The sequence below is a fragment of the Trichophyton rubrum genome, assembly GCF_000151425.1.
Source record: "Trichophyton rubrum CBS 118892 genomic scaffold supercont2.12, whole genome shotgun sequence".
In the NCBI taxonomy this organism is placed as follows: domain Eukaryota; kingdom Fungi; phylum Ascomycota; class Eurotiomycetes; order Onygenales; family Arthrodermataceae; genus Trichophyton; species Trichophyton rubrum.
In genome coordinates, this window is record NW_003456417.1 from 417305 (window position 1) to 441947 (window position 24643).

A 24643-nucleotide genomic window follows, 5' to 3' on the forward strand; every position below is an offset into this window, starting at 1 on the left:
CCCTTGTCGTCGCCGTCGACACCGGCTGGCCATCCTTTTTCTACTCGCATCATACAGAGTACTAGGTATCTGGTCAAGTAGACAGTACCATGGTCCAAGAGAGAAAAGACGTCAAGATAACCCTCTACTGGTATGTAAAGAAGCCGGCCATCATCCCTCTGAACGATGATCCTTGCTAACATCTATCCTCCCAGGCTCGAGCAATCCCGGGCACAGCGCATCTTGTGGCTGCTGGAGGAGCTCAAGCTCCCCTACGAACTGCAGCGGTTCAAGCGTGACAAGGGCCTGCTGGCTGACCCGGCCCTGCAGAAGATCCATCCGCTCGGCAGGTCGCCTGTCATCTCTGTCGAAGTGCCTGGCCAGGAGAAGCTGGTGCTGGCTGAGTCCGGGCTGATAGTCGAGTACCTGACCGAGCACTTTGGCCCGTCCCTGATCCCCAGGCGGTACCGTGAGGGCTGCGAGGGCTCTGTCGCCGGCGAGACCGATGCCTGGCTGCGCAACAAATACTTCATCCACTACTCCGAGGGCAGCCTGATGCCCGTGTTCCTTGTCCAGCTCATCATCGACCGTGAGTCCCCTCCCTTTGCAATCACCCGCGTCTTGTCTGTTTGCTCACCACATCGTAGGCATCCGCAACGCCCCGGTCCCTTTCTTCATCAAGCCCCTCACCAGAGGTATCGCCGGCAAGGTCGACGATGCGTATCTGCGCCACAACATCAAGCTGCATCTCGGCTTCCTCGAGGACCAGGTCAAGTCGGCGCCGCAGGGAGGGCCGTATCTCTGCGGCCCCGACCTCACTGGCGCCGATATCATGATGAGCTACCTGCTTGAGATCGCCACCGCCAGCAAGGCCATCACTGCAGACTCGCATCCCGCGCTGGTCGCCTATCTTGACCGGCTCCGGCAGCGCGAGGCCTACCGCAGGGCCAACGACCTGATCGTCGAGCTCGAGGGCAGCTGTGACTTTGTTCCTCGTTAGTAGCATGTGCACTTTATATACATAATACCCGTAATATGCATTTAGATAGGTAAAAGTAATAGTCCTTGAGTTGATAATAATAATAATAAAGCCTTTGTTGATGTGTTGTTATTTTAACTATTTTCAGCCTCAGCTTGAGCCGCAACATCGCCAACTTCAACTTCAATTCTGACTTCAATTCATCTTCGCCCTCGACAACTCAACGCTACAGCTTCTGCTTCCACTGCGACAACCACGGCCACAAGACCTGCAGACGATGAGCTAGACCGCCTCCATGTCGACCGGCGTGCCGCTGTCTGAGCCGCCCAAGGGAGACGCCGCCATCCTGCCGCACGAAAAGGTGTTTCCCATCCAGATCGGCTCGCAGCTCTTTCGTCTCTCCGGCGCTTCCATCGCCTCGGATGGTATCTTCCCCTGTTCTCCTCGCTTCTATTCTTCCAGTCTTTCCCCTGCTGACATGATAGAGCACCGTCATATTTTTCGCGCTTCTTCGAGGAGCAGCTGGAGAGCAACCCAGACGGCAACGTGAGGACGCTCTACATCGACCGCGACCCAGAGACCTTTCATGAGATCCTCCGTCATCTCCAAGGTTGTTTTCCCTGCCTAGCAATCGTCAAGACACAGCTGTTGATGGGATTGTGCTTGTAGGATACTATGTGCGCCCAAAGGACGGGGCTCACTTCGTCAAGCTCTTTGCAGACGCCCAGTTCTACAGCCGTGAGTCTACCCCTTTTTAAGCTCGAAGATAAAAAACCAAGAAAGAAAGAAAGAAAATAGTTAGGTGCTAACAGGCCATGAAACAGTGCCCCGTTTGATAGCTCAGCTGTTCGAGTGCGAAATTTTCATCCAGATTGGAGACCGTCACTTCCAGATTCCCCGAGATATCTTCTCCAGCCCGGGGGACTCGCCCAACTTCTTCTCCCTCGGCTTTGCCGTATTCTTTGCCTCTCCCACCGCTGTCTTCCCGGGCCTCGAGCGCGAAGGCCTCCTGCGCCCGCCTTCCATCACTCCTCCCATCGTCAGCAGCCGGTCTGGAGACGTCTTTGCCGAACTACTGCATTTGTTGCGTGGCTACCCGGTACACATCCGCGACGAAGAGCATCGGGCATGTCTGCTGCGAGACTGCCGTTACTACCATCTGCGTGGCCTCGAGCAGAAGTTGATCCCCCATGACATCAGCTATAACCTGGAGAGACGCCAGTTCGAGATCACCGTCCGCCTCGAAGACGTCCGGCCGTCCGGCATCACCTTTGTCCCTGACGGAGAGGGCAGCAGCAACCCCAATGCCAACAGCACTATTACAGGAGGATGGGTACATTATGCCCGGCCGTTTGTGGATGAAGATCATCGTGAGTTGATCATTGAAATTGGCGGCGGCAACACCCTTGTCGACTTGGCCACCATGCGAGCCGAATTGCACGGCCTGGCCAAAGCCCGTGTCACCAGCCTGTGCCAGGTCATTGCCAACAAGATGAATTTACCCGCCAACACTCCCCTGAGCCTGATGGTGACACCCGGAAACAGCAGCAGCAGCAGCAGCAGCAGCAATAACAACACTGCCTTGACCGGAGATAGGATCAAGATACACATTGACTCAAGTACAGACATCACCCTCGACGGCGAGCCCTTTAGCCCCAGCCACAACTACGATACCACCTCCAACGGCTCCAACAACGGCACATTCCAACCGGCAGACGTTCCCGCTGGGTACTCGCCCTTGGAAGGCAATGCACCACCCCCCTTAACTCCATCTGGCCTCTATCCCCGCCTCCAGACACCGTCTGCCGCCGCTGTCCAGCCCAACCAGCAGCTGCCCCGCAAGCGCCGCAGGGTCGACGGCAGCGAGAGGAGCCGCCAGTGGGTGGTCGATCGTGGCCAGTGGCGACTGCGAGTCCATCCCAGCGCCAATGCCAGCACCGGCACGAGCCAGATGGAGGTTGTCTTCGTCGCCGTCAAGCTCGAGGCTCACTCCAGCCAGCGAGCCCGCAACGCCCGCCGGTCCTTCGTCTCTTGACCGTCTTTTTCCTTCCTATTAACTATCTATACAAACGATAAAATATACTATGATGTAATCTGATATTGCTTTTTGCCGTCCCCAGGATCGTATGATTCTTACACTGTATTGTAATTACGACAATTATCCCATATAGCTGTTGGTATAATGACCGGTAATTTATCGTAATATACCGTCCTGTACCAAAAGTCCGGGGAAAAATACGCCTTTTGTTTCTTTTTCTGTTTCGCCCACAAGTCGAAAGAAACCAAATCGACAAACCAAACCAGCACAAGCGACGGCGAGGCCAAACAACAACCAGACGAGGAGAAGCGGCCAACCCAAGAAGAAGAAGAGAAGGACATCACACAACATCCAGACAGCAAGCAGATGTCGAGGGAACAGCCGTCGATGCAAGTGTCCGCCGCCAACGCTTCCGCCTCGCGGCATGCCCCCGATGGCCAGCCATCCCCAGCCAACTCGGCCTCTGCAACGCCCACGAACAACTCGCCCTCCTCGCCGGGGCCGATGAACGCGCCGCCTCAGCTCCCCCATCAGCTCCCTCATCAGCCTCTCCAGGGCCAGTCGCGCCAGCTGCGGCCGCTCAAGACCCCGCTCTACGTCCCCGCGGCGCTGCGTCGAACTGAGCGGCCTCCAAAGCCGTCGCCTCTCACGCCGCCGCGCAGCGTCCACGGCTCAGTCGACGGGCAGGACGGGCAGGACGGCAGCATCACGCCCACAGAAAACTTATCTCGCCGGTCGACGGTCGACAGCACTCGCAGCAGCGTCAGCAGGCTCGCCCAGGACGAGTGGCTGCGGGACCAGAATCTTGGAGAGGTCACTGGCTCGCCTACCAGGGAGCACTGGAAGGTACATTGCCCCTTATCTCAACATACAAAGAGTACGAGAGACAGCTAACAGGCAGTAGGCTGACTCGGCTTCTCCGTCCTGCGACTCGCCCGTGTGCAAATCCTTCTTTGGCATCTTTGTACGCCGCCATCACTGCCGGCACTGCGGCCATGTCTTTTGCTCCTCCCACACCCCCTACACCATCCCACTCGACCAAAATGCCAGATTTCACCCGGATGGCATCCCCTCACGCAGCTGCGACCTTTGCTGGGCTGCCTACCGCCGCTGGGAGCAGGCTCGCGCCGACCAGCTCAACCAGATTCAGCACAATTTGCTCGCCAACCTCAATGCTCCCGAACGCAGCCGGGGATGGGCCATAGAGGCTGACCGGCTAAGCATTGCCGACCCAGGCGCAGATTCAGATGAGAATCAGGACGGCATGATTGCCACCAGTGTACCCAGGGACTGGAGCTGGAGCACCTTCTAGCAGACTCACCGATCTTACTCACTTTTTTTTTTTCTGTTACAATTGATACCCCATTTGCCGTGGTCTCGAGCCCGCAATCCTGCTGACTTGACTTGGGCTCTCCCGGCTAGTTGTTCTCTTTTCTTTACTTTCGTCTTACTCTCATGGCTCACATGCTTCCATCCAGGATATGACTGCGTGTCTGTTTAGCTCATTCTGTTCGTCTTTTGATTACGGCTGTCTGAACGAGGTTTCCCGGTCCTCCATGCATATAGATTTCATTTTCTCCTTGTTTATTTCTTCTCCTTCTTCTCTATCTTCTTATTTTTCCTTCTGTTTGTTTACCATTTCGTTACTGAGCACACGGCCGTTCTGTCTGTCCAAATCGACGAATCTATGTTCAACTTCAATGTCCCCCAACGTAGACCGCGTAGATTCATAACTCCAGCATTTTCCACATCCCAACATGCAGGATGCCTTCTTCATCCCACTGGCCCAGACTCTTGTCAGTCTCGAAACCCAGTCGAGCATACATTGCCTCCACATCCGTCTGGGCATGTATCAACACCAAGCCCTCCCATCCACCCCCCACGTCCAACTTATGCTCAGCCGCCCATTCCAGCGCCATCTCGACCAATCTTCGAGCAAGCCCCTTCCCTCGATACGCAGGCAGAACGGCCAGTCGACCAATCTTGACAAACGGCTTTCCGCTCTCATGTTGGTGCTGATGCCCTCCGTGCGGTGGCGGGACGAGGCGAACCACGCCTACAGCCTTGCAGCCGCCATCTGCGTCACCGGCATATACAACCCAATGCCAGCTTCGATCGTCGTCTGCGTCGACCTCATTCTCCGGGGCACAGTTCTGCTCATCGACGAACACAGTCATGCGTACTTGTAGGCCGTCATCAAAGAGGGGATATTGTGGCTGTTTATTGGAGCCGAGCCCAGTTATTCCCTGTGCTGGCGGCTGCATGGAGAAAGTAAACGAGTCCATCTCAGCAGTCGTAGAAGTAGAATACAATAAAAGTGTATGGAGTAGCCGTCTGGTGGTACATTCGTTAAGCAGTACAGCCTATTTAGTTATATCTCTGTGCCTCAAACCAGATTATGATAGCCGCTCGTATCAAAGCTTGTCCTGAGATCAGTATGAGTCGAGACGCTAGATTAAGCGTCATACCTGGTATTATTTGAGTGCTACGACCCTAACTAGAACTGAAGCCCTCCCAGACATCATCATATTCTTCGTCGTTGTCTTCATCACCTCCTACTTTGCCCTCAATTTCTTCCCGCACAAAGATCGCTACAAAAAAACCCCCAGTGCCTTCATCCCCTGCAGGCCAACATCGAATGCAAGCCTCTACCTGTTCGGGAGACAACTGGGGTGGGCTTTCTGAGGTACCGTCAGGTAAAATCCCGCGGTGATGCCAGTTCCGAAGGCCCCTTGCCTGCTCTGACCGTAACTCAAGTCTCCAGCCACGGCTTTTTGCGATAGATGAGGCTAGCACACGAGCGACGACATCCTCGTTCTCCTCGTGGTGTATGGAGCAGGTGCTGTAAGTAACCCGGGTAGCCGCTGGGAAGACAAATGCATGCTCCACGATCTGGCTCTGCAGATTGGCAAGCTTAGCTAGCCGTTCACTCTCATCTTCTTTTGCTTCTGTTGTAGGAGAACCTGGTGAAGATGAATCCGCTGGGTTCTCTCGTTTTCTTTTTCGATTCTTCGACCCCTTGCCGCCGGCCGTAGTAGCAAGCGTGAGTTCAGACTTTGACTTAGGCAGGTCGAGTTGCGGGACGTCTTCACGCTTCGTAATCCCACTACCTGAACAGCTTGGATCAAGCAGGAGAGCAGTGACATGCTGAAATCGCGTGTCAGTCGGGTCAAGGGCCAGAAAGTCCTGCCCAGGTAAAACTGTCACTATGTTACTTGCCCCGGCCTTTTTCACCATTGTCTGCAGGATCTTTGATCGCGAGTGGGACGCATCTAGAGAAAATACCCTACTCTTTTGCTTCTCTGGCGCAGAAGAGAGTAACGAAGCGAGATGGGTTGTCTTGTTTCCCGGAGCGGCACAGCCATCAATAAGATCTCCCTTCCACCGCCCCGGATGGTCCCCAAGTAGCAAGTAGGCGGGGAAACAAGAAGCTTTGTCCTGTAATATAAGTCTTCCTTCTTTATATGCATATGAAGAAGTGATGTCGATGTCACGACTGATGGCCATAAGGTCTGGTATGTGTTCGTCCAAGCAGTACTTCTTCTCATCTGCTATAGCTTCCGCAAGCTCAGATAAGGAACTCACAGACTCATAGCCAGCGAAAGTACTTTTCATCTCACGATCCAATGTCGTCAACACGTTATTTATTCGTATCCATCTAGGCGAGAATGTCTTCATCACCTGCTGGTCCTGCACCAGCTTATGCTTCAATTCCTCCTTTGAGGCGCATCCTCGACGAACTCGCAACTTCGTAAGTTCAGAGTTGAGGCGAGACTTGTGGCGTTCTACAGCCAGGCGAAGGGGATGATTCGAGGGGGCTGCAATGCCTCTCTTGGACAGTAGAAAGTCATGGACGAGTAGAAGCGATAGAACGGGAGTTAACTGCTCACATCACTTGTTCTCGTCAGCTGCGTATCCAATTAATATTGTGAATGCAAAGGAATAGGCCTAACTGACCTTTGATTCATGCGCCAGGATGCCTGCATTGTCTATGACCTCCTTGATGCACTCGTTGTACTTTGCGACCTCGACTATCAGAGCGTAAATCTGGGCTGGAGGAGACTTCCACTTTCCTGTGTAGACTCTCGACTTGAGCGAGCCCGCGTGCAACGGCCCACTGAGAACAGCCGCAGCCTCAAAGTAAAGCGACATCCTCTTCCACTCCTTTTCGTATAATCCTCGTCCTTATGTTCAACATCGTCGTCGTTCTTGAGAGTTTTTGTCACTTTTTTTTTAAGTTTTAACTAGCCGCTAGCGCGCCTAACGCGGCAAATAACGCCAAGAAAACAAGCCGACCTTCAACGTCAAAGGAAAAAAGGCGAAGGCGAAGACGAACGAGAGAAGCGACAGCAAAGAAAACAGCAAGCATGGCGGGACCGTCGAGTAAGTTCATGCCGGAGAGGAAGGCAGAAATGTTTGATGCTTCGTGGGACCGTTTTACTGACCCAATTGATAGATCTTCACCTTGACCCTGCGCTGCAGAAATACTACGGTCAGCACCCTTCGGCCTATTCCTTCGACCGATCCGTGGCATTCGATGCTATTAACAGCTGTATATCCCGCATCACACATGCTAACCTCTGCATAGACACGCACAAGAACCGCTACAAGTATTTCAGATGGACCCCCCGTACCGCATGGCTGTCGTTCTGCTACATGGCCGTCATCCCCGGCATCATCGGCTACATCTCCTACAAAACAGATGTGGGTGCAACATCCTACCATATCCATGCTTGATTACAGCGCGATTCTAACTTCAGTTAACCCGTCTAGGGCAAATACAATTTCCGAGGGAAGAGGAGAGGGGACACTATTGCCGAGTTTTGAAGTGGGATGACTTGGAAGTGAGCGTACACGATGACGCAGCATTACGGACTTTCGATCAGAGGCAACCAGTGTATATGTCGGACTGAATAACAAGCAGTCTTGAATGTGCTGGTGAAGCTGCGTCTTTTTTGTCTTTGTCTGTATTATAACGACACTGTTGAGCATCAATCAGACTAGTGCCAGATAATGTGCTTTTACTATTGCATTAGGCCTCCTATCGAACTATACAGGCATCATATGTGTGTCATATTGATTACACTTGTCCATTGATGTACTGAGGGCAATACATATTTTGTTGTATGCCTCTATAAGCTTTGGTAGAACCATGAATGCTACATTGTTATCTCTTACAAGCCTCAGAGGTAGAGAAGCACATCCAGCCGTCTAATAAGGCCGCCCCCCATCTCTTAATCCCCTACCGTATGAGCGTCCACTGCCGTCTGGTATCCTTTCTCCTCTCCTCCACTCTCCGCTGGGGACGCTGGCTTGATTAGACCCAGACATTATTCCAGTCCTCCCGGGCCCATATCTCGACCGCGATAATGTAGAGTCCCGCGAGAACGGGCCCCCTCCAAATGCGCGCATGCCTCCTCCCACTGAAGAGGTAGGCGGTCCGCGAGAGGGTAACGGGGGAGCCACAGACCCGTCAGCGAGGGGCGGTAATATAGCACAGTCAATGTAGTCCCCTATCACGAACCGCACATCATGCAGCACCTTGTCTGCCTCATCACCTTCAAGCGTTATTCCTTCACCTGCATCTTCAACCTTTTTCGGTCTTATGATGACACTTCCTATATCTTTGCTAATGTATTTCCCGCGCCCATCCCCCATGTCACCCGGTCGACCGCTAGGCTGGCTCCTTGTGTCAGGGTAAACTAGCCGGAAGCTCAATCGCGTGCCTACTGCAGGGTCGGGGAGCAACGCAGGTAGTGTTGATGTGAGCAGATGCGCCAGCTCGCGAAGAGAACACGACTGCCAGGTGTATATCTGTAGATGTGGAGGAAGCGGAGGGTTTGCGACTGTTCCATTCTCACCTGTAGACGGTGCAGATAGGATAGGGAAGTCCGACAGTGAGTGAAAGGAGTTCTGGCGGTAGAATAGCTTCAGGTGGAAGGGCGTTGTCTTTTCGCGATCAATCTTGAGAGCCTCCTCTCCCGAAGCCATGACAGGTACACGCCTCTCAAGGAATTCTCGGTGGAAAAATGAGTGTATACGCCCTCCAGGGCCCTTATAGTATCGAGAGATCCAAGGGAGGTAGATAGGTGTTGAACGGCGTGTCAAAGCTGCTGTTGTGGTTATTTACCACGGGCAAAGTTCGCGGCAACAGGTCGCGAGAATTGTCCAACCGTAAGCTGTCTGTATGATAGCAATGTCCAAGCACGTACAAGCCAGTGAAAAAGGGGTAACGAGCGTAGCTTGTATGAAGATCTAGGTAAATCTGTGTTTGGAGTGAATAATAGTAGTTATGTAGGTTAAGATAGAAGTTCTCATGACCAAGAAAGGAGAGAAAAAGAAAAAGCTGGCGACAAACGACCAAGCGAACGAACAACCAACGGCGACCAACCTGAGATTCATACCAGACAGACGATTGACCACGCAGGCCGAGAGGGCTACGCAGACTACACGATGGACTTTGCCTCTCTTATGTCCAAGGAGATATCCAAGGCCAAGTCAGACGCCTCGGAGAAGAAATACACCAAACGGTCTGACATCGAGGCAGCTCGCGTGGCGGCGTACAACGCCGAGCAGGAGAAGCTCCAGCGAGAACGAGAAGAACGAGCCGAACTCAAGCGGAGGCGAGACGAAGAAGAAGCGGAACAGAACCGCCGGCGAGAGGAGAAACGCAGACGGCTTGCCGAAGAGTCAAGGGCACGACGAGAGGCGGAGGAAGAGGCGCGAGAAAAAGAGCGCCGCAAGCGCCTAGGACTGGCTGAAGAGGAAGCCAACAGCGAGAAGGATGGGACAACTATCCAGGCCGGCGAGGATCTTGATGATGACGAGCTGGTTGGGAAGCTGCGGGAGCTCGGGGAGCCAGCACGGCTCTTTGGAGAGAGCCACAAAGGGAGGCTGAGGAGATACCGAAATCTCATCAACCCGGAGCAGAACAGGAAGAAGCTTACGGATGGGCCAATTCCTACGACCCTAGAGCTGGTACCAGAGGCCGATATGAAAGTTCCTGATAAGCTGCCTGCAGACGAGGAAGGGAAACGGTACCTGTTCAGACAGCTGGCCTCATACTTCACGCTCGTCTTCAAGGAGTGGGAGATCGCCCTAGCCCAGCGAGATGATTCTGTCAAGCAAACCTTTCAGGGAAAGCAGGCTTACAACGCCATGGTGCAGTCGCGGGAGAATATGCGGCCACTGTTCAAGAAGTTCGAGAATGGAGATATTGAGGACGGCATCCTGGAACCCGTTGTTGAGATTGTCAGAAACGCCCAGAACCGTCGATATGTTGATGCAAACGACGGATACCTTACATTAAGTATTGGAAAAGCGTAAGTAGAGCTCGTATGCACCTATCCGTAGATGGAGAGTCAAGTGCTAACTACATTGTCCAGAGCCTGGCCTATTGGTGTCACCATGGTTGGCATTCATGAGCGTTCTGCTCGAGAAAAACTACATGAAGGAGGCAAGGGACAGGCCCATATCATGAGTGATGAGATTACTCGCAAATTTCTCCAGAGCATTAAACGATGCCTGACCTTTGCCCAAGTCCGATGGCCACCGGATGATCAGCTCCAGCTCATGGGATGAGGTCACCTTTCTACGGCTACTGTCAATATTACTTATTACCGTACGGTGGTATCTATATGTTCGAGGACAACACCAGTTCAATTAAGGGGCTGCTTTAACTGGACTATCTTTGCCCACCCCTTTCCGGAAGCCCGCGACCTCAGCCTCCAATTGCTTCAATGCCCTGGCGTATCTCTCCCGCAAGTCAGCTATGTCTCCACCGTCCAGCTTGACGGACACCCGCTTTACCATCTTTCCAGCAGCTCTGGCTACACTTCCTCTGGCTATATCATTTGTAAACCATCTGCCCTCGCTATGGGTTACTAAAGTCCAAGCAGAGCCAGGCCGGCCAGCTCTGGCAGTACGGCCAACTCGATGAACATAGGTAGTCAAGCTGTTAGGAACGTCATAGTTAACGACATTATCCAGCAGAGGCAAATCCAAGCCACGCGAGGCACGGTCTGTTGCGATTATTATTTGTATCTTCCCCTTTCGATAGCCTGAGATTGCCCTCCGCGAGGTGCTGGATTTGTTGGATTTGATAAGTGTCCCGACTTTGCCATCAAGATACGGGTACATGAGAGTAAGCAGACGTGAGAGCCGTGATGCTGCCTCTGATGATTTTGTGAATATCAAAACCGAGCCAGATGTGTTGTTTCGTTCGCCTGAGGTCGATGAGTCGTTACTCACAGACGAATCTGACTCTGAGCTAGAATCGGAGTCGTATTCTGATGTAGATGTGGATGACGAAGCAGATGAGGAGGATAGAGAATCGTCTGACGAATCACTGGAGTCACTCGAAGAGACGCTCGAGTCGGAGGATACGGATATCCGTCTGCTTTTTGTCCTGGTTTTCTCCTCAACGACCATACCGATATATGACTGTAGTAGTTTCAGCAAGTAGAGAGGTTTTTCAGATCCATCGCCTACAGGTATCGAGTTTTCGTTCAAAAGGGACGGCAAGGCAATGTTACTGTCTGGCCCTGCCTCTCCGACTCCAGCTTCGTCCCCCTCTGTACCATCAACAACCACGAGTTTAGGATTATGTAGTCTCAAAGAATTGAGCTTCGATATATCTCGAGTCATAGTAGCGCTAAGTATAACTTTTTGGAGTTTCCGAGACTCCACTGGGAAACTAAACGCCTTTATCAGCTGTTGTAGAGAGCCAGGAGCGGCTGGTTTCTCCGTAGTCTCCAAAGCAGGTAAAACAGTCCCTACCCACTCTTGAAAGCTTTCATTGAGTAGCCGGTCAGCTTCGTCTATGACTAGCCATTCAAGAGAGTCAAGTGTAAAGCCTTTAGTCGATCGGATATGGTCGACAAGTCTGCCAGGAGTGCATATCAATATATCGACACATGGAGACGATTCTATACAATGGTCTGGTAATGTCCTGCTATACTCCTCAGCTTCGGCAATGTAGTCTACCAGACTGAAAGAAGCCCATTCATCCGCCGTCATCGTTGTGTCATCCTGGCGTCTGGTGCTCTCCGGTCTGTATACACTTGTTTGTTCCATGATCTGCGCCTGCTCGTCCTTCAGAGCAGTTGAGCCAACGGCGGTGCCAATTCGAAGCCCAGAGCCACTGGAACAGAGTTCACATGCGTCGCGAACTTGTTTGACGAGCTCTCTCGTAGGAACAATAATCAAAGCACGTAGCTTTGCAATTGGCAGGCGTTTGAGGCCAGCGAAGATAGGGAGAACGTATGCCAGCGTCTTGCCGGACCCAGTAGCGGCCGAAACACAGACATCTCCGGTGTATCTCGTAGGTCCTTTTGCGAGCAAGGGTATCACCGCCGACTGAACAGGCAAAGCTTCTGTGTATCCCTTGTTCTTGAGAACATCAATCAGGCCTGTTCCAACCCCCAAACTTGAAAAATTTGACCGAAGTCCAGGCGAAGTCTTTGACGGAGCTGCCAGCCATGCAGGGAGAGTGGAATAAGATGGTGTTGCGGATTCGATGGGTGCGGGGGCAGGCTGTGGCAAAGGCACCAGTCCATGAGCTTCTTTCTCGTCATCTTCTACCGGCGGTTTACTCTCTTTTAGATCAGGCAAAATCTGATCCGCAGCGATTTTCTTCGCCCTCTCGTACTTGGACATGATTTTCTTGTGCCTTTTCGTCGTTGAATCATCCCCGTTGGCCGCTGTTATCATTTTTCGTCCGGTGTCATTCTCCTTTGATGGCATCCCTCGAGCTTCATATTTTCGAGCCTGCTTATCAGATCTGTCTGCCATGCTTCCACCGCTTTCCTTCTTCTTTCTCCCATCAAATTTGTTCTCCACTGCAAAGGCCGTCGACTTCTCTGCATCCTTCTCAGAGTTCGAATGCTGGCTGAACCCATTGCCCACCGCCTGTACTTCTGAATATGTCTTCGAGCTGGCACGCATTCCTCCGACATCTTTCTGGGGCGCACCGGTAGTAGCACTCTTCTTCTTCCTGCCGCCCTTCTCGACACTATGCGGCCTATCCGAGTTATCTTCATGGCGCTTCCGTTTGCGAGTAGCGGGCGATGAATGGTCTGTTCTGAGTGCTGTGTCTGCCATCACTAGTACTGTCAGGTCACGCCCGTTGGTCTATGGGCTATCTGCGAATTGCTGCTCTTTTTCTCATACTTCTTCCCAGGCTTAATTCTTCCTTTTAACTCGTTCTTTTCTCTGTTGAAGTTTTGGTGTTTTTTTTTTTCTTTTCTTTTCTTTTTTAACCTTTTTAAGCCTCAATTCAAGATTACATAATATCATACACGTGATAGTAAACCTTCCATATCGACATCGAAAGCCCAAAAAGACGAGAAAAAACATCCGTGATATTTTGAGCGTTTCAATTGAAATGCGCGAGGAAGAGCAGGAGGAGGCGCTGTCGAGCTTGATGTGACCATCTTCACGCAAGGATAGAGCCTTGTCCATGGGGCACGCTCTCCGTGAGCTTTCCATACGCCCACCATGCCTTACAATATTGCGTAAGTAAAGGCCTGTACACCTTCTAGCTGGCAGCCGTCACTAATTACTTGGATACGACATGTAGCATGATAAGTGACTTTTTCTTCCCACAGCCGGGTATGGGCATTGTCTTTTGAATACCTCCTGTTCTGGCTTCTCCCATTAATGAAAAGTTGTAGGTGGAGTGGAAAGTCACATCTATCAAGTCTCTTCGGTTAGTTAAGAGCTGGCTCAACCTTGGAAGCAATTGCTGTCAGAGGCTAATCTAGTAGATATAGAAGCTCATTGACCGCGGACACAAAGTGATCATCGTTACCCATGCATACAAAGGCCGGACCGGGGTACGGTACTTGACCAACGGCCTCAAAGTCTACCATGTCCCTTTCTTCGTCATCTACCGCGAATCAGCAATGCCTACTGTCTTCTCCTTCTTCCCCATATTCAGGAATATTATAATCCGAGAACAGATTGAGGTAGTGCACGGACACGGTAGCTTGAGCTGTTTCTGTCACGAAGCCATCCTTCATGCGCGGACAATGGGGTTGCGCACTGTCTTCACCGATCACTCCCTCTTTGGATTTGCGGACGCCAGCTCCATCCTCACAAACAAACTACTCAAGTTCACACTTAGCGATGTGGATCACGTTATATGCGTCAGCCATACGTGGTACGATTGATTGTCTTGCGCCCTTCCCACGCCCATCTCGCTAATACCTGTTACAGCAAGGAGAACACTGTTCTGAGAGCATCTCTTGACCCTATGATGGTCTCTGTGATCCCGAACGCTCTAGTAGCGGAGAACTTTCGCCCACCGTCATACACCGAATCTGTCAGCGGCTCGTTAAACAATCGCCCATTAACTCATAGAATGCCCGGACCCCGTCTCCTAGGGCCGGACGATACAATAACGATAGTGGTGATATCACGGCTCTTCTACAACAAAGGGACGGATCTACTAATAGCAGCAATACCCCGGATACTTGCGCTTAATAAAAACGTGCGATTTATTATTGGTGGATCTGGCCCAAAGGCCATCGACTTGGAACAAATGCTGGAGAGAAAAGTGCTTCAGGACAAGGTAGAGCTATTGGGCCCGATCAAGCACGAAGATGTGCGTGATGTGATGATCAAAGGCCACATATATCTTCATCCCAGTCTGACAGAAGCCTTTGGCACCGTGATCGTCGAGGCCGCCAGCTGCGGGCTGTACATTGTCTGTACCCGTGTTGGTGGCATCCCGGAAGTTCTCCCGCAACATATGACAACATTTGCAAAACCGGAAGAAGACGACCTAGTGCAGGCAACAGGAAAAGCAATTGCTGCGTTGCGGTCGAACAAGGTGCGAACTGAGAAGTTCCACGACCAGGTCCGAATGATGTACTCATGGACTGACGTCGCGCGACGCACCGAACGTGTCTACGATGGGATCTGCGGTGCCATTAGCGAGGAAGAGTTCTACGGCAATTTCCCCAAGGAGAGCTGGACGGGCTCGCGCAGGCGAGAACATAGTTTTGCGTTGATTGACCGGCTGAAGCGATACTATGGCTGTGGGATCTGGGCAGGGAAGCTGTTCTGCCTCTGCGTGGTGATCGACTTTCTGCTTTACGTCTTCCTCGAGCTATGGATGCCTCGCAGTAGCATCGACATTGCCCGAGACTGGCCAAAGAAACCGGTTGGAAGAGAAGGCAGCCAGCTGCTAGACGTTCGTCAGCCGATGGACAACGCTCGGCACCATCCTGGCAACGAAACCTGGCAGGAAATGATCTGAGTGAATAGTCGATGTTCATTACTGACGATGTTCTGATTTTTATTATTGATGATACCCTTTTATACAGATAGTGAGCAGAGCAAAATGGAACTGCGTTGTTGACATTGAAATAATCTAGCAATTATTGGAGATGCGCATTCTATGAAGCCTATAGTTAATGATTAATGACGAAAATAGTAAATCAAGATAAATCAACAAAACGCCGGGTTTATGCAGTCAGCCGTATATTCACATCAGATGCAAGAAGACTCCCAACCAAAATCGGCTACAGCTACCTCATGACAGGCGGCCGGCCTTCCTTATTCCACTTCACGCGACTCCTGACCCAGTCGACAGCCTCTTGGACACCGGTGCCTGTTAATGCGCTGACAGGGAGCACTCTGCTATCTCGCACGCCGCCTCCTTCCTGGCCCTCGAAGACCTTACGGACAAAGCCTTCCTTGATACAGACGACCTCGACGCAGTCTTCTCTGTCTTGCTTGTTGGCCAGCACAAGAATAGGTACGCCGGCGGTATCTGCATGTCGGAGAACAGACTCAAGGACCTGGCGGCACTCATCCAGCCTGCCAAACCGTCCGGCACGATCGATCGACTCGATCTTCTGTATCTCAAGCCCGCCGTCGGCCAGCGATGCGCCATCGCCACCGTCACCTGTGCCATCAAATTCTGTGCCAACTTCTCCATCATCCCTAGGTGTAGTCAACGGGCCGAGGTCAGAGACATCTGGGTCATCCCCAACATCCGCGCTGTCAACCACGAAAATAATGGCGTGACAGCTCGAGTAGTAGCTCTGCCAGAGACCGCGCATGGAGATTTGCCCCCCAATGTCCCATATCTTCAAATACATGTCCGGTAACGAGATGGTAGAGACATTTTGACCTACTGTCGGCACCGTCTTTGCAGAGACCTGCTGTGTCTGTCCGTCAGCAGGTGGGATGTAGAGCGCCTTGATCTGCGAGAGCAGCGTCGTCTTGCCCGCGTTATCGAGGCCGAGCAGTAAGATAGAGTATTCTGTATACGCGTAACTTGTCAGCATGCTTTTTTTCCCTCGCAGTAACTAGAGGGTTTGCTTGAATTCTGGACGCCGACCTTCTTTGCTTGTAACGTACTGGTACAGCGACTTCGCGAGGTGGAACATGCTTGCAGAGGGCAGCGACCTCCAGGAACATGCCGCAAGACGTCAAGGGAGCTTTAAAGACAGGTCAAGACAGCCGATAGGGCACGAACTGTCCTCCAGCGATGCGCTGTTGCTGGTTATCAACGCCTGCCAAAAAATTAATAGCCTTAACTTCTTATTTGTAGATAAATACTCCGTACGGTCGAACACTTAAAATTACTATGTAAGCAACCTTTAACTATCCCAGTGGTGATTATGTAATCAATATACAATTCAGAGCGCCGTTGAGTTGGAAGTAATGGAAGGCATTTCTCTTGTCCAATAACATTGCCTTATTCTATGTTATATAGTCAAAGTTGTTTATAGTTGTAAATATGCTTAGTAATTATCTACAAGGAACCTAAGCATTGTTTGCAGGCTGGCACTGTGATGAGGACAAGCAACCTTTGTGGAACGGTCCCTAGGCTTGTTCTTGAGTACCTGAGAACAATTTTCGATATCAAATAAGCTGGAACTGCTTCTTCAAGGTGTTGGAATGTTGTATTCTGATGAAATTGGTGGTGGGTGTTATACCTAAGAATATTTGGCTAAGAACTAACTAACTACACGAACGTGACATAGGCGATGCTGCTCAAAACATCAACAACTTCCGGCCTGATATTATATTGTCACTTCCTCGGCTTTTACATCGGCACTCGGACATTGACGGATCGACATTCTAGTAATACTGTGTTTTCGGTGGAAGATTTTGCTTCTGATTATGTTCCAGTGATCTTGTTAGTAACTTAGTGTGCCTAGTGGCTAGTTATAGGCCACTAGCGGCACTTCGACCAGCTGGTCCTGAGGCGGCCAAACCGCCTTTCCTAAAAATTTCTTCCAGGAGTCTATTTTCTCCCCAGCGTGGGTGGCTCCTATAAACTGTAGGTCGAATTTACCCTTTACATAACCGTGTGATGTTACGTGGGTATTCTTAGCACACTGCTCGCTGTCCTTTGAGCTCATCGTGATATTCCATCCCAAAGGATCGACTCGGGCCTTTCTCCTGCTGCCGGTAGTCTTATGTAGCCCCGACCTAACCAATCATAGTAGAATAAGCCAGTTAGTTATCTTCTCCAAGAGAGCTCACTTCATAACTCCCGTACCTTATTAAGATGGCCTTGGGGTATAGGCCCTTATCTCGGGCCGTCTGGTAAGCCAGGGCGATAAGGCCCTGGCGCTCGGCTGCATTTTTGGGGAGAACTCCCCGTTGAAAGAAGTATCTTACTATATTGATTGTTGACATGATTCTTATGTAGCTGGTAACCCTACTCAAACTGGTCGTGTTATGTACTATAGACCTGATAAGTCACTGTAGAACACGAGTCAGTTGTATGCTCGAAAAGACTTCGTTGATAGCCCCATCGCTATACAGGATGCTATCGGTACCTCATAACAATGGCTTTAGGGTATGGCCCCAAATCCCTTACCGTTTGGTAAGCAAGGGTGATCATGACTTGGACGGCTGCAGGTGTGCCAGAGTAATAACCCTTGTAAAAATAATAGCGGACCAGGTTCAAGGTCGACATTCTTCTGTCTCATGTATTCCATGAGCAAGTCAAGGTGATTATAATGATTAGATAGCTGGAGTCGACCATATCAGGTGATCAGTGTTATTTGTGTATTTGTGTATGTCTGTAGATACCGCCCCGCATGCAAAGAAAAGCGCCGCTCTATCGAGATATACTCGAAACAGTAAACCACTTCAGCTAGTCATCCTGAGGGAAGTGCCCATATCCGATTTCTGGAGCTTCTTCGAGATCCTCTGCTGGAGGCCATACGATGCCGCCAGTTCGTTTCTCCCAGGTGTCTACCTTTTCTCCAGCATGGGCTGCTTTCTTGAAATTCAGGTCGAACTGCCCCATCACGTAACCATGGGATGCAACATGTGTCCCTTTACTCGCTTGCACTTCGTCTTTATAGCAAATGGTAACGTGCCAGCCCAAAGGATCGATCTGACGTTTGCCCGCAATGGTGGTCGAGTTGTGGAAATTGGACCCGATAGATGATAACAGGCAAGTTGCCTTAGTTGGTCATGCCCTCATAAAAAAAGGTGAAATTTTGTTTTTGATAGCAAATGTTACCTTATCAAAATGGCCTTAGGGTAGATTTTCCTGTCTCGTGCTGTCTGATAGGCCACTTTAACGAGTGATCGGGTGAGCTCCTCATTCTAGGGTAAGTGTCCTCGATAGAAGAAGTACTTCACCATATTGATGGTCGACATGGCTTGGCTCGGGAGGTACAGCGTCTGTTGGTTTCACTCAAGGTAAAGGGATTCAGGATAGATAGGAGGTTGGATGAGCATGTCCGAGAGTTTTCTCTGCACGGGTGGGACGGCTGTGTTGACGTGCTTTATAGGTAACTCTTCGCTTGGGCCCTGGCAGCGCAGGTGCCATTCAGAACGTGGAAACTGCATGCAACAAGCTGCGGCAGGAGCTTTCGCATCAACGCGGCCTGCAGTTTTGGCCCCCAAATACCAAGGCCCCAGCCAGCCAGTATCTAGCTAGACACATAGCCCCTGTATACGTAGTGTATAGGCCGTAAAAATGAGGAGTTGGAGCAAACGTATCAAACGGCTGGCGGCCATGCGTGCAAGGTGGTTATGCATGCTGTAGCCAGCCCTGTGCAAGTCTATGTTGTATTGCTTGATATGTAGCAGCTGGGTATCCAGATGCCAGGCGAGATGAGGTTGCATCTCTGAAAAGTAAGGGTAGTATGGAGCCGTCGGTGGGAAAAGGAATTTGGGGACTGCAGTCGACCCGGCGCACGAAAGCAGGGATTTTATACCCCCCGCTGGCTGGGTCAGAGCTAACTGACGCATTCACTTCTTAACTGTTGGTTAGTGACTTGGGCGGCCTTCACTGGTGCCCCGAGGCCTGCCAGGATCACTGACAGGGGTGAATGAACAGCAGTCAATGCGAGCTCTCTAGTTAGGCAACTCGTTGACGGTACGTGTTAAGTTGTAGCCATTATTTTAGGCAAGGAGAAGAGAAGAGAAGCCATGGGTGTCTGCTTAGGTAAGAGAAAAGTGCTTAGGTAAGTATATAAATAAGAGAGGCTTAGTAAGTAATACTGTGGTTTGATTGCATGGTTAATTGTCCAATAATATCTTGCTATTTCACTTAGTAATAAAAATTACATAATGAGACGACCCACTCTCTTTGTAGGGATTTTTAACCTAAGTTGTCCTTTTAGTCCGCCGTATCAGTCAACCACTAGTTAATATAATGGAGTGAGTTGGTTCCTCTTGGGTTTCCTGGCAAGCAGAGGCTGGCCTTGTAGCTTCATCCCGATCAGGCTGGCGTGGGTTCATTCTCCTGGCCCGGTCGTTTTGACAACTAAGGTCATCTGCAACAGCCTTGTCACGAGTATCATGAGGCCACCTTTTCTACTGTCATCGGCCCTTTTCACTTTTGTAAGAAATACCCCAAAGTTCCAGCGTGTGCTCCAACGTCTTCCCCGGCAGTTTTCAACATTGCCAAAGCATGCCATGTCCACCCCTCGCGAGGCTCCAGGTTCCCAGTACGAGTATATTGACGACAGTGTGGAATTATTAGAACGATACCTGCCAGGGGGGTATCATCCGATATCAATTGGAGACCTACTGAACAACCGCTATCGCGTTGTTCACAAGCTCGGCCATGGAACATTCTCTACGATCTGGCTTGCTCACGACAAACAGAAAGCTGCATATGTAGCTGTCAAAGTGAGCACAGCAGATTCAACCCCTAGGGAGGCTGATGTTTTGTGTACCATTGCCAGCTCGTCTTCCCACCCTGACCACCCAGGCCGGGCCATGATCCCTAGGATCCAGGACCAGTTCGAGCTCCAGGGCCCAAACGGACGTCATCTATGCTATGTTACAGCTCCAGCACGGTGCAGTGTAGCCGCTGCGAATTTCTGCCGTCTCTTTGCTGTTGAGACTGCGCGGTCGCTCGCTACCCAATTGGTGTTGGCTGTTGCATATATCCATGGCCAGGGGTTTGTTCACGGAGGTTAGCAAACCACAAAAAGCTATCTAAGACCCTGGTATAATCCAAACTAATTTCTTAATGCAGACATTCACCTGGGAAACGTTCTGATTCGGCTGCCATCTAGTCTTGATCAGCTCTCTGTTGACCAACTGTACGAGAAGTTCAAGACGCCTCTCGTAGAGCCGGTTGTGCGGCACGATAAGCAACCGCTTCCCGCTGGAGTCCCGTCTCACGCAACCCTCCCTGTCTGGTTAGGAAAAAGGGCAAACGAAATTTTGCCCACTGAAGCTCATCTAATCCTAAGCGACTTTGGTGAGGCCTTCTCACCATCTGATCCCCACCAACGGAAGCTGGGTGAGCAATGTCGATCACCTGCTGCCTTCTTACCACCGGAAGCGCACTTTGAACCAGAGAAACCGATCTCCTTTCCTTGCGATATCTGGACGCTTGCATGCGCCATATGGTCTATTCTGGGTTCCCGCGATCTTTTTGAAAGTATGCTGGCTACAAGCGATGATATCTCCAAGCAGCAGATGGACATTCTTGGACCGTTGCCACTCGAGTGGTGGACTGCATGGGAGGCCCGTCCTAGATATTTTGACGAAGGAGGCCAACCAAATGAAGGCCGGTTTGTCTACCCTTCTATAGAGCATCAGTTTGAGCGGTTCATACAAAAACGTCGGCAGGGGGATAGGATGGGTGAATTCGATGCCGAGGAGGCACGGGCATTGCTTGACATGATCCGTCCCATGCTAGCATTTAAACCAGAGCAGCGGGCAACGATAGAGATGGTCCTCGCTTCAGACTGGATGATCAAATGGGGGTTGCCAGAGTTTCAGAAGCTACAACCTGTTAACTAGCGATTTATTCCTGTGAATACCCTGTACCATATTGGAGTCGCTAGACTTATCGGGAGAAAGAGCAGAGAGACTCGATTAGAGAGACGCATGCTGGTTATTCCAATTCAACTCATTCATATTCCTGTCAAAAGTCGTTGATTCTTTGATAGAAATAGGTGCAGTCGTAGGCGTAGGCATATCATCCCATTGGGCAGAATCCAATTAGATATATTATATTATTTGAAGAGTCCGTTGACTTGCAAACAAGCATTATAACTATGTAGCCTTCGAGGAGGTGATTCACTGGGCTAGCTACCTGCTATATCCACAATGATATACAGAGGGCTTCTTGTCAGAAAAAGGTCCTACCTTTGCCGGGTCAGCCAGGACAGCACTCTAGAAATAGCTAGACATCAGACGACTGAGCTAGAAGGCGAAGCCTGTGAGGCTTGCCTCGTGTTGGAAGATACCGAGAGAGTAAATTTATTATTGATATCCATACCCACTCTGTAGGTCCCGGTTTGCAAAGGATTCCTACTAGCCTCTACCTAGATTGGATGGCGGGCACATTGCCCAGAATGCTATCCCGGAGTTTAGTTATTCCATTTATGCGCCCGGACCAATCAGATGCATGAATACCAACCTTGTTACATAAGCAATGTGAATTTGTCAGCACTTCGGGATTTTGCCGCTCGGCGCATGGAAACTTTAGCTAAAAAAAAAAAAAAAAAAAAAAAATAACTAGCGAAAGCCGGATTCTCGTCCACCTCCGGCTCTGCTCTCTGTGGATTTATAATCAGACGGACGGGACGGCGATGGCAGGATCCTTCAGTTGAGTGCATTATTAGCATGTACATATTGCAGCGGGTGCCCGAGTTTGTTATCCTCGTCCGCTAGCATGCAGCCGTGGCCCAGGGCGGGCGGCACCACCGGTTATTTAGTTATAGATCTATAACTACCTCCACCACAGCCGCAATTATCACAGCTTCGAGTCAGCATCAAACCACTGGCGAACAGACGGGCCAGACACTCGTTTCTCTCTCGGTTATAGAGGTAGAGGCAGCCATATCTTGTCTTTCTCTCTCTCTCTCTCTCTTCGTGTCTCTTCACTGCTCTAGACATAGAGAAATGCGGGTGGCTCTACAGCCGCAGGATATACCACTCTCCTGCCATCCTATTTTCCCCTCGCTGACAACCTGAATTCCCCTCCTATATATTTACCATGGACGGGCAACGGTCTGACTCGTCATTCACTGACGCAGTTATCGTCGGTAAGTGGTGGGCTTTGTATTGTTGTGTTAGTTGTATAGAATATAGACTAGCAACGCTAACACTGCTGTCTAGGAAATGGCCCCTCTGCTCTGATTCTATCCTATATTCTACATGGAAACATCCCCTACTACAACCTCGACTCACCTCATCCTGATCCCATATTGCATGCAAAGCTGAGGGATGCCACGGAGCTTCTCCGGCTCGATGTTGCCCGCCTGACCAACCATTTCGAAGCCTCCCGATTCTCCTACTCGACGCAGTCCTTGCCCATCAACTCCCTGGTTGACTCGCTCGTCCGGCCGTTTGGCGAGACCGATGATCGCGAGTCAGCATCCTGCGTCTCCTGGCATCACGATCCCCAGCGTGCGGTTCCCCATCTCTGTCTTGGTGATGCGTTGCAGCCCGGTGGCCAGTGGACCGAGTGTCCTCCCGGCACCACATGGGATATCCAGTCTCTCAGTTACGCGGGGATGCTCTCTTTGCCAGGGTACAGCTTCTACGATCACTACTACGCTACTCATGGTGTCCACATGCCTTCATATACCCGACCATCCAGACTGGCAATAGCAGAGTACCTGGCCGCATATCCGGCCGCTGTTGGTATCGGCAACTCCATACAAAACGGACGGCTGGTTTCTGGTGTCTCTCGAACAGATGATGGCTTCTACATTTCCTCACACCGCATTCATTGCAAACACCTTGTCCTCGCATCTGGCATATTCACCGAAGTCAAACCTGCAAGACCTCTCCTCCAGCCACTACTCTCTCTTCCAGCTCATCCAGATGTATCCACGACAGAAAAGGCACCTCTTCTTGTCATCGGTTCTGGCTTTTCAGCGGCTGACATCATTATCTCTGCTCCCCGAGACCAGAAGATCATTCACATCTTCAAATGGGAGCCGGAAACAAACCCTTCTCCGCTTAGAAGCTGCCACCAGCAAGCGTATCCTGAATACGCCGGAATATACAAGCTCATGAAACGCAGCACGCTGGCCAAATTCACTAGCTCCAAACCAAACAAACGAAACCAAACTTCTCTCTCTCCCTTTCTCACCACTCGCGACTGGGATGATATCTATGAAGCCCTGCCCAACACGCTCGTTGTGGATGTGGAGATCGATGGCACCGAAGGTATTGTCACTTTTCGATGTAGTGACGGCTCCACAATCACTCGCCGTGTGTCCGGCTTATCCTACGCCGTGGGCCGAAAGGGCTCACTAGCCTATCTTGACCACATGCTTCAGCGTGAAATACTCGGCGCCGGCTTTGACCAATCCCAAGATGCATCCATTGCCAAAGATACTCTCAAATCTGCCGCCGTGAACGATCTCGAGGTAGCCAATGACGTGTTTATTATTGGCAGTCTCACAAGTGACTCCCTTATTCGTTATGCTTACGGTGGCTGTATATACGCAGCAGGGAAGCTCATGGAGCGGTATGCTCAACGTCAGGTTCACTGCCAACTTTGCGATGGTCCTGTTGATCACACGGTACCCAGCCAGCCGCAGTCCGACCTTCCTACCACCCCATCACCTAATATACCAATGAACATATTGAACCATACCAAATATAATAATAATAACAGCAGCAATACAATACCCAGCGAGCTTCACATGCACAAGGTCTCCTCTGACCTTAGACTGGGTTCAAAAAGTGATAGATTTAGCAGCAGGAGGCAGCGACCTTGGTGGGCGTTCATCTTTTCTTCATGAGCAATTCTATATATCTTCAAGCTTACAATGCACACTGCTCTTGGCGTATTTTAATGTCTACACTCTCCATTAACTAATATCGCCCGTGCATGAAATACCAACGTTACTAGGCCTCTTCAACATTCCCCCGATACTAATTGACTACCACGTTTGAGAGATCCTAGGTGAAATTTCTTCACCTAAACTGTCAATGGAAGTTGAGGTGATAGCGGATAAAAAGCCTGCCTACAAACCTGACTCTTGGCTAGTTTGCTTTGCTTGCCTGCATGCATATGATACCTTTTGCTATCATAACCAATCTGCAGATATCAAAGAAATTTCAGGATACACCAGATATGTAACGAGTGCATAGTCGTGATGGCTATATACAGGAACCGTGTCAGTATGCATTCATGCACACTAACCTCATGATATTGAGACGCTTCAACTTAGTTG

At 50.7% G+C, this 24643-nt stretch overlaps 14 protein-coding genes across 14 annotated transcripts; 8 read left to right on the plus strand and 6 right to left on the minus strand.

Moving 5' to 3' along the window:
• Positions 1-89: 89 nt before the first annotated feature.
• Positions 90-979, plus strand: TERG_08208 (uncharacterized protein; the record flags this gene model as incomplete). The annotated part of the gene is made up of 3 exons (XM_003231375.1): positions 90-130; positions 195-568; positions 627-979. The coding sequence occupies 3 exons, from the start codon at positions 90-92 to the stop codon at positions 977-979; spliced, it is 768 nt and encodes a 255-aa protein (XP_003231423.1).
• A 274-nt stretch (positions 980-1253) lies between these two features.
• On the plus strand, positions 1254-2993 carry TERG_08209 (uncharacterized protein; the record flags this gene model as incomplete). Its single annotated transcript, XM_003231376.1, has 4 exons — positions 1254-1383; positions 1446-1568; positions 1628-1696; positions 1783-2993. 4 exons carry the CDS (start codon positions 1254-1256, stop codon positions 2991-2993), a joined length of 1533 nt encoding a protein of 510 aa, XP_003231424.1.
• A 369-nt stretch (positions 2994-3362) lies between these two features.
• TERG_08210 (uncharacterized protein) lies at positions 3363-4308 on the plus strand (the record flags this gene model as incomplete). The annotated part of the gene is made up of 2 exons (XM_003231377.1): positions 3363-3842; positions 3901-4308. The coding sequence occupies 2 exons, from the start codon at positions 3363-3365 to the stop codon at positions 4306-4308; spliced, it is 888 nt and encodes a 295-aa protein (XP_003231425.1).
• A 415-nt stretch (positions 4309-4723) lies between these two features.
• Positions 4724-5281, minus strand: TERG_08211 (uncharacterized protein; the record flags this gene model as incomplete). Its single annotated transcript, XM_003231378.2, has 1 exon — positions 4724-5281. One exon carries the CDS (start codon positions 5279-5281, stop codon positions 4724-4726), a length of 558 nt encoding a protein of 185 aa, XP_003231426.2.
• Positions 5282-5489: 208 nt separating this feature from the next.
• Positions 5490-7148, minus strand: TERG_08212 (rRNA (cytosine-C5-)-methyltransferase RCM1; the record flags this gene model as incomplete). The annotated part of the gene is made up of 2 exons (XM_003231379.1): positions 5490-6878; positions 6954-7148. The coding sequence occupies 2 exons, from the start codon at positions 7146-7148 to the stop codon at positions 5490-5492; spliced, it is 1584 nt and encodes a 527-aa protein (XP_003231427.1).
• Positions 7149-7301: 153 nt separating this feature from the next.
• On the plus strand, positions 7302-8318 carry TERG_08213 (uncharacterized protein). Its single transcript, XM_047748906.1, has 3 exons — positions 7302-7379; positions 7453-7488; positions 7585-8318. Exons 1-3 carry the CDS (start codon positions 7364-7366, stop codon positions 7731-7733), a joined length of 201 nt encoding a protein of 66 aa, XP_047604897.1. The 5' UTR covers positions 7302-7363; the 3' UTR covers positions 7734-8318.
• TERG_08214 (uncharacterized protein) lies at positions 8208-8987 on the minus strand (the record flags this gene model as incomplete). Its single annotated transcript, XM_003231381.1, has 1 exon — positions 8208-8987. The coding sequence occupies one exon, from the start codon at positions 8985-8987 to the stop codon at positions 8208-8210; it is 780 nt and encodes a 259-aa protein (XP_003231429.1).
• Positions 8988-9449: 462 nt separating this feature from the next.
• TERG_08215 (uncharacterized protein) lies at positions 9450-10577 on the plus strand (the record flags this gene model as incomplete). The annotated part of the gene is made up of 2 exons (XM_003231382.1): positions 9450-10318; positions 10382-10577. 2 exons carry the CDS (start codon positions 9450-9452, stop codon positions 10575-10577), a joined length of 1065 nt encoding a protein of 354 aa, XP_003231430.1.
• An 81-nt stretch (positions 10578-10658) lies between these two features.
• Positions 10659-13097, minus strand: TERG_08216 (uncharacterized protein; the record flags this gene model as incomplete). Its single annotated transcript, XM_003231383.1, has 1 exon — positions 10659-13097. The coding sequence occupies one exon, from the start codon at positions 13095-13097 to the stop codon at positions 10659-10661; it is 2439 nt and encodes an 812-aa protein (XP_003231431.1).
• Positions 13098-14139: 1042 nt separating this feature from the next.
• TERG_08217 (uncharacterized protein) lies at positions 14140-15258 on the plus strand (the record flags this gene model as incomplete). Its single annotated transcript, XM_047748907.1, has 1 exon — positions 14140-15258. One exon carries the CDS (start codon positions 14140-14142, stop codon positions 15256-15258), a length of 1119 nt encoding a protein of 372 aa, XP_047604898.1.
• Positions 15259-15529: 271 nt separating this feature from the next.
• Positions 15530-16294, minus strand: TERG_08218 (uncharacterized protein; the record flags this gene model as incomplete). The annotated part of the gene is made up of 1 exon (XM_003231385.2): positions 15530-16294. The coding sequence occupies one exon, from the start codon at positions 16292-16294 to the stop codon at positions 15530-15532; it is 765 nt and encodes a 254-aa protein (XP_003231433.2).
• An 882-nt stretch (positions 16295-17176) lies between these two features.
• On the minus strand, positions 17177-17657 carry TERG_08219 (uncharacterized protein; the record flags this gene model as incomplete). The annotated part of the gene is made up of 2 exons (XM_003231386.2): positions 17177-17447; positions 17518-17657. 2 exons carry the CDS (start codon positions 17655-17657, stop codon positions 17177-17179), a joined length of 411 nt encoding a protein of 136 aa, XP_003231434.1.
• Positions 17658-19784: 2127 nt separating this feature from the next.
• TERG_08979 (CMGC/SRPK protein kinase) lies at positions 19785-21245 on the plus strand (the record flags this gene model as incomplete). Its single annotated transcript, XM_003231387.2, has 2 exons — positions 19785-20406; positions 20470-21245. 2 exons carry the CDS (start codon positions 19785-19787, stop codon positions 21243-21245), a joined length of 1398 nt encoding a protein of 465 aa, XP_003231435.2.
• A 1721-nt stretch (positions 21246-22966) lies between these two features.
• TERG_08222 (uncharacterized protein) lies at positions 22967-24208 on the plus strand (the record flags this gene model as incomplete). The annotated part of the gene is made up of 1 exon (XM_003231388.2): positions 22967-24208. One exon carries the CDS (start codon positions 22967-22969, stop codon positions 24206-24208), a length of 1242 nt encoding a protein of 413 aa, XP_003231436.2.
• Between the last annotated feature and the right edge of the window lie 435 nt (positions 24209-24643).

Excerpts from the sequence above, each read along its gene's own strand:
- TERG_08213 (XM_047748906.1), top strand. Across the intron at positions 7,489-7,584 it reads TGCGCTGCAGAAATACTACG|ACACGCACAAGAACCGCTAC; the intron begins GTCAGCACCCTT and ends ACCTCTGCATAG.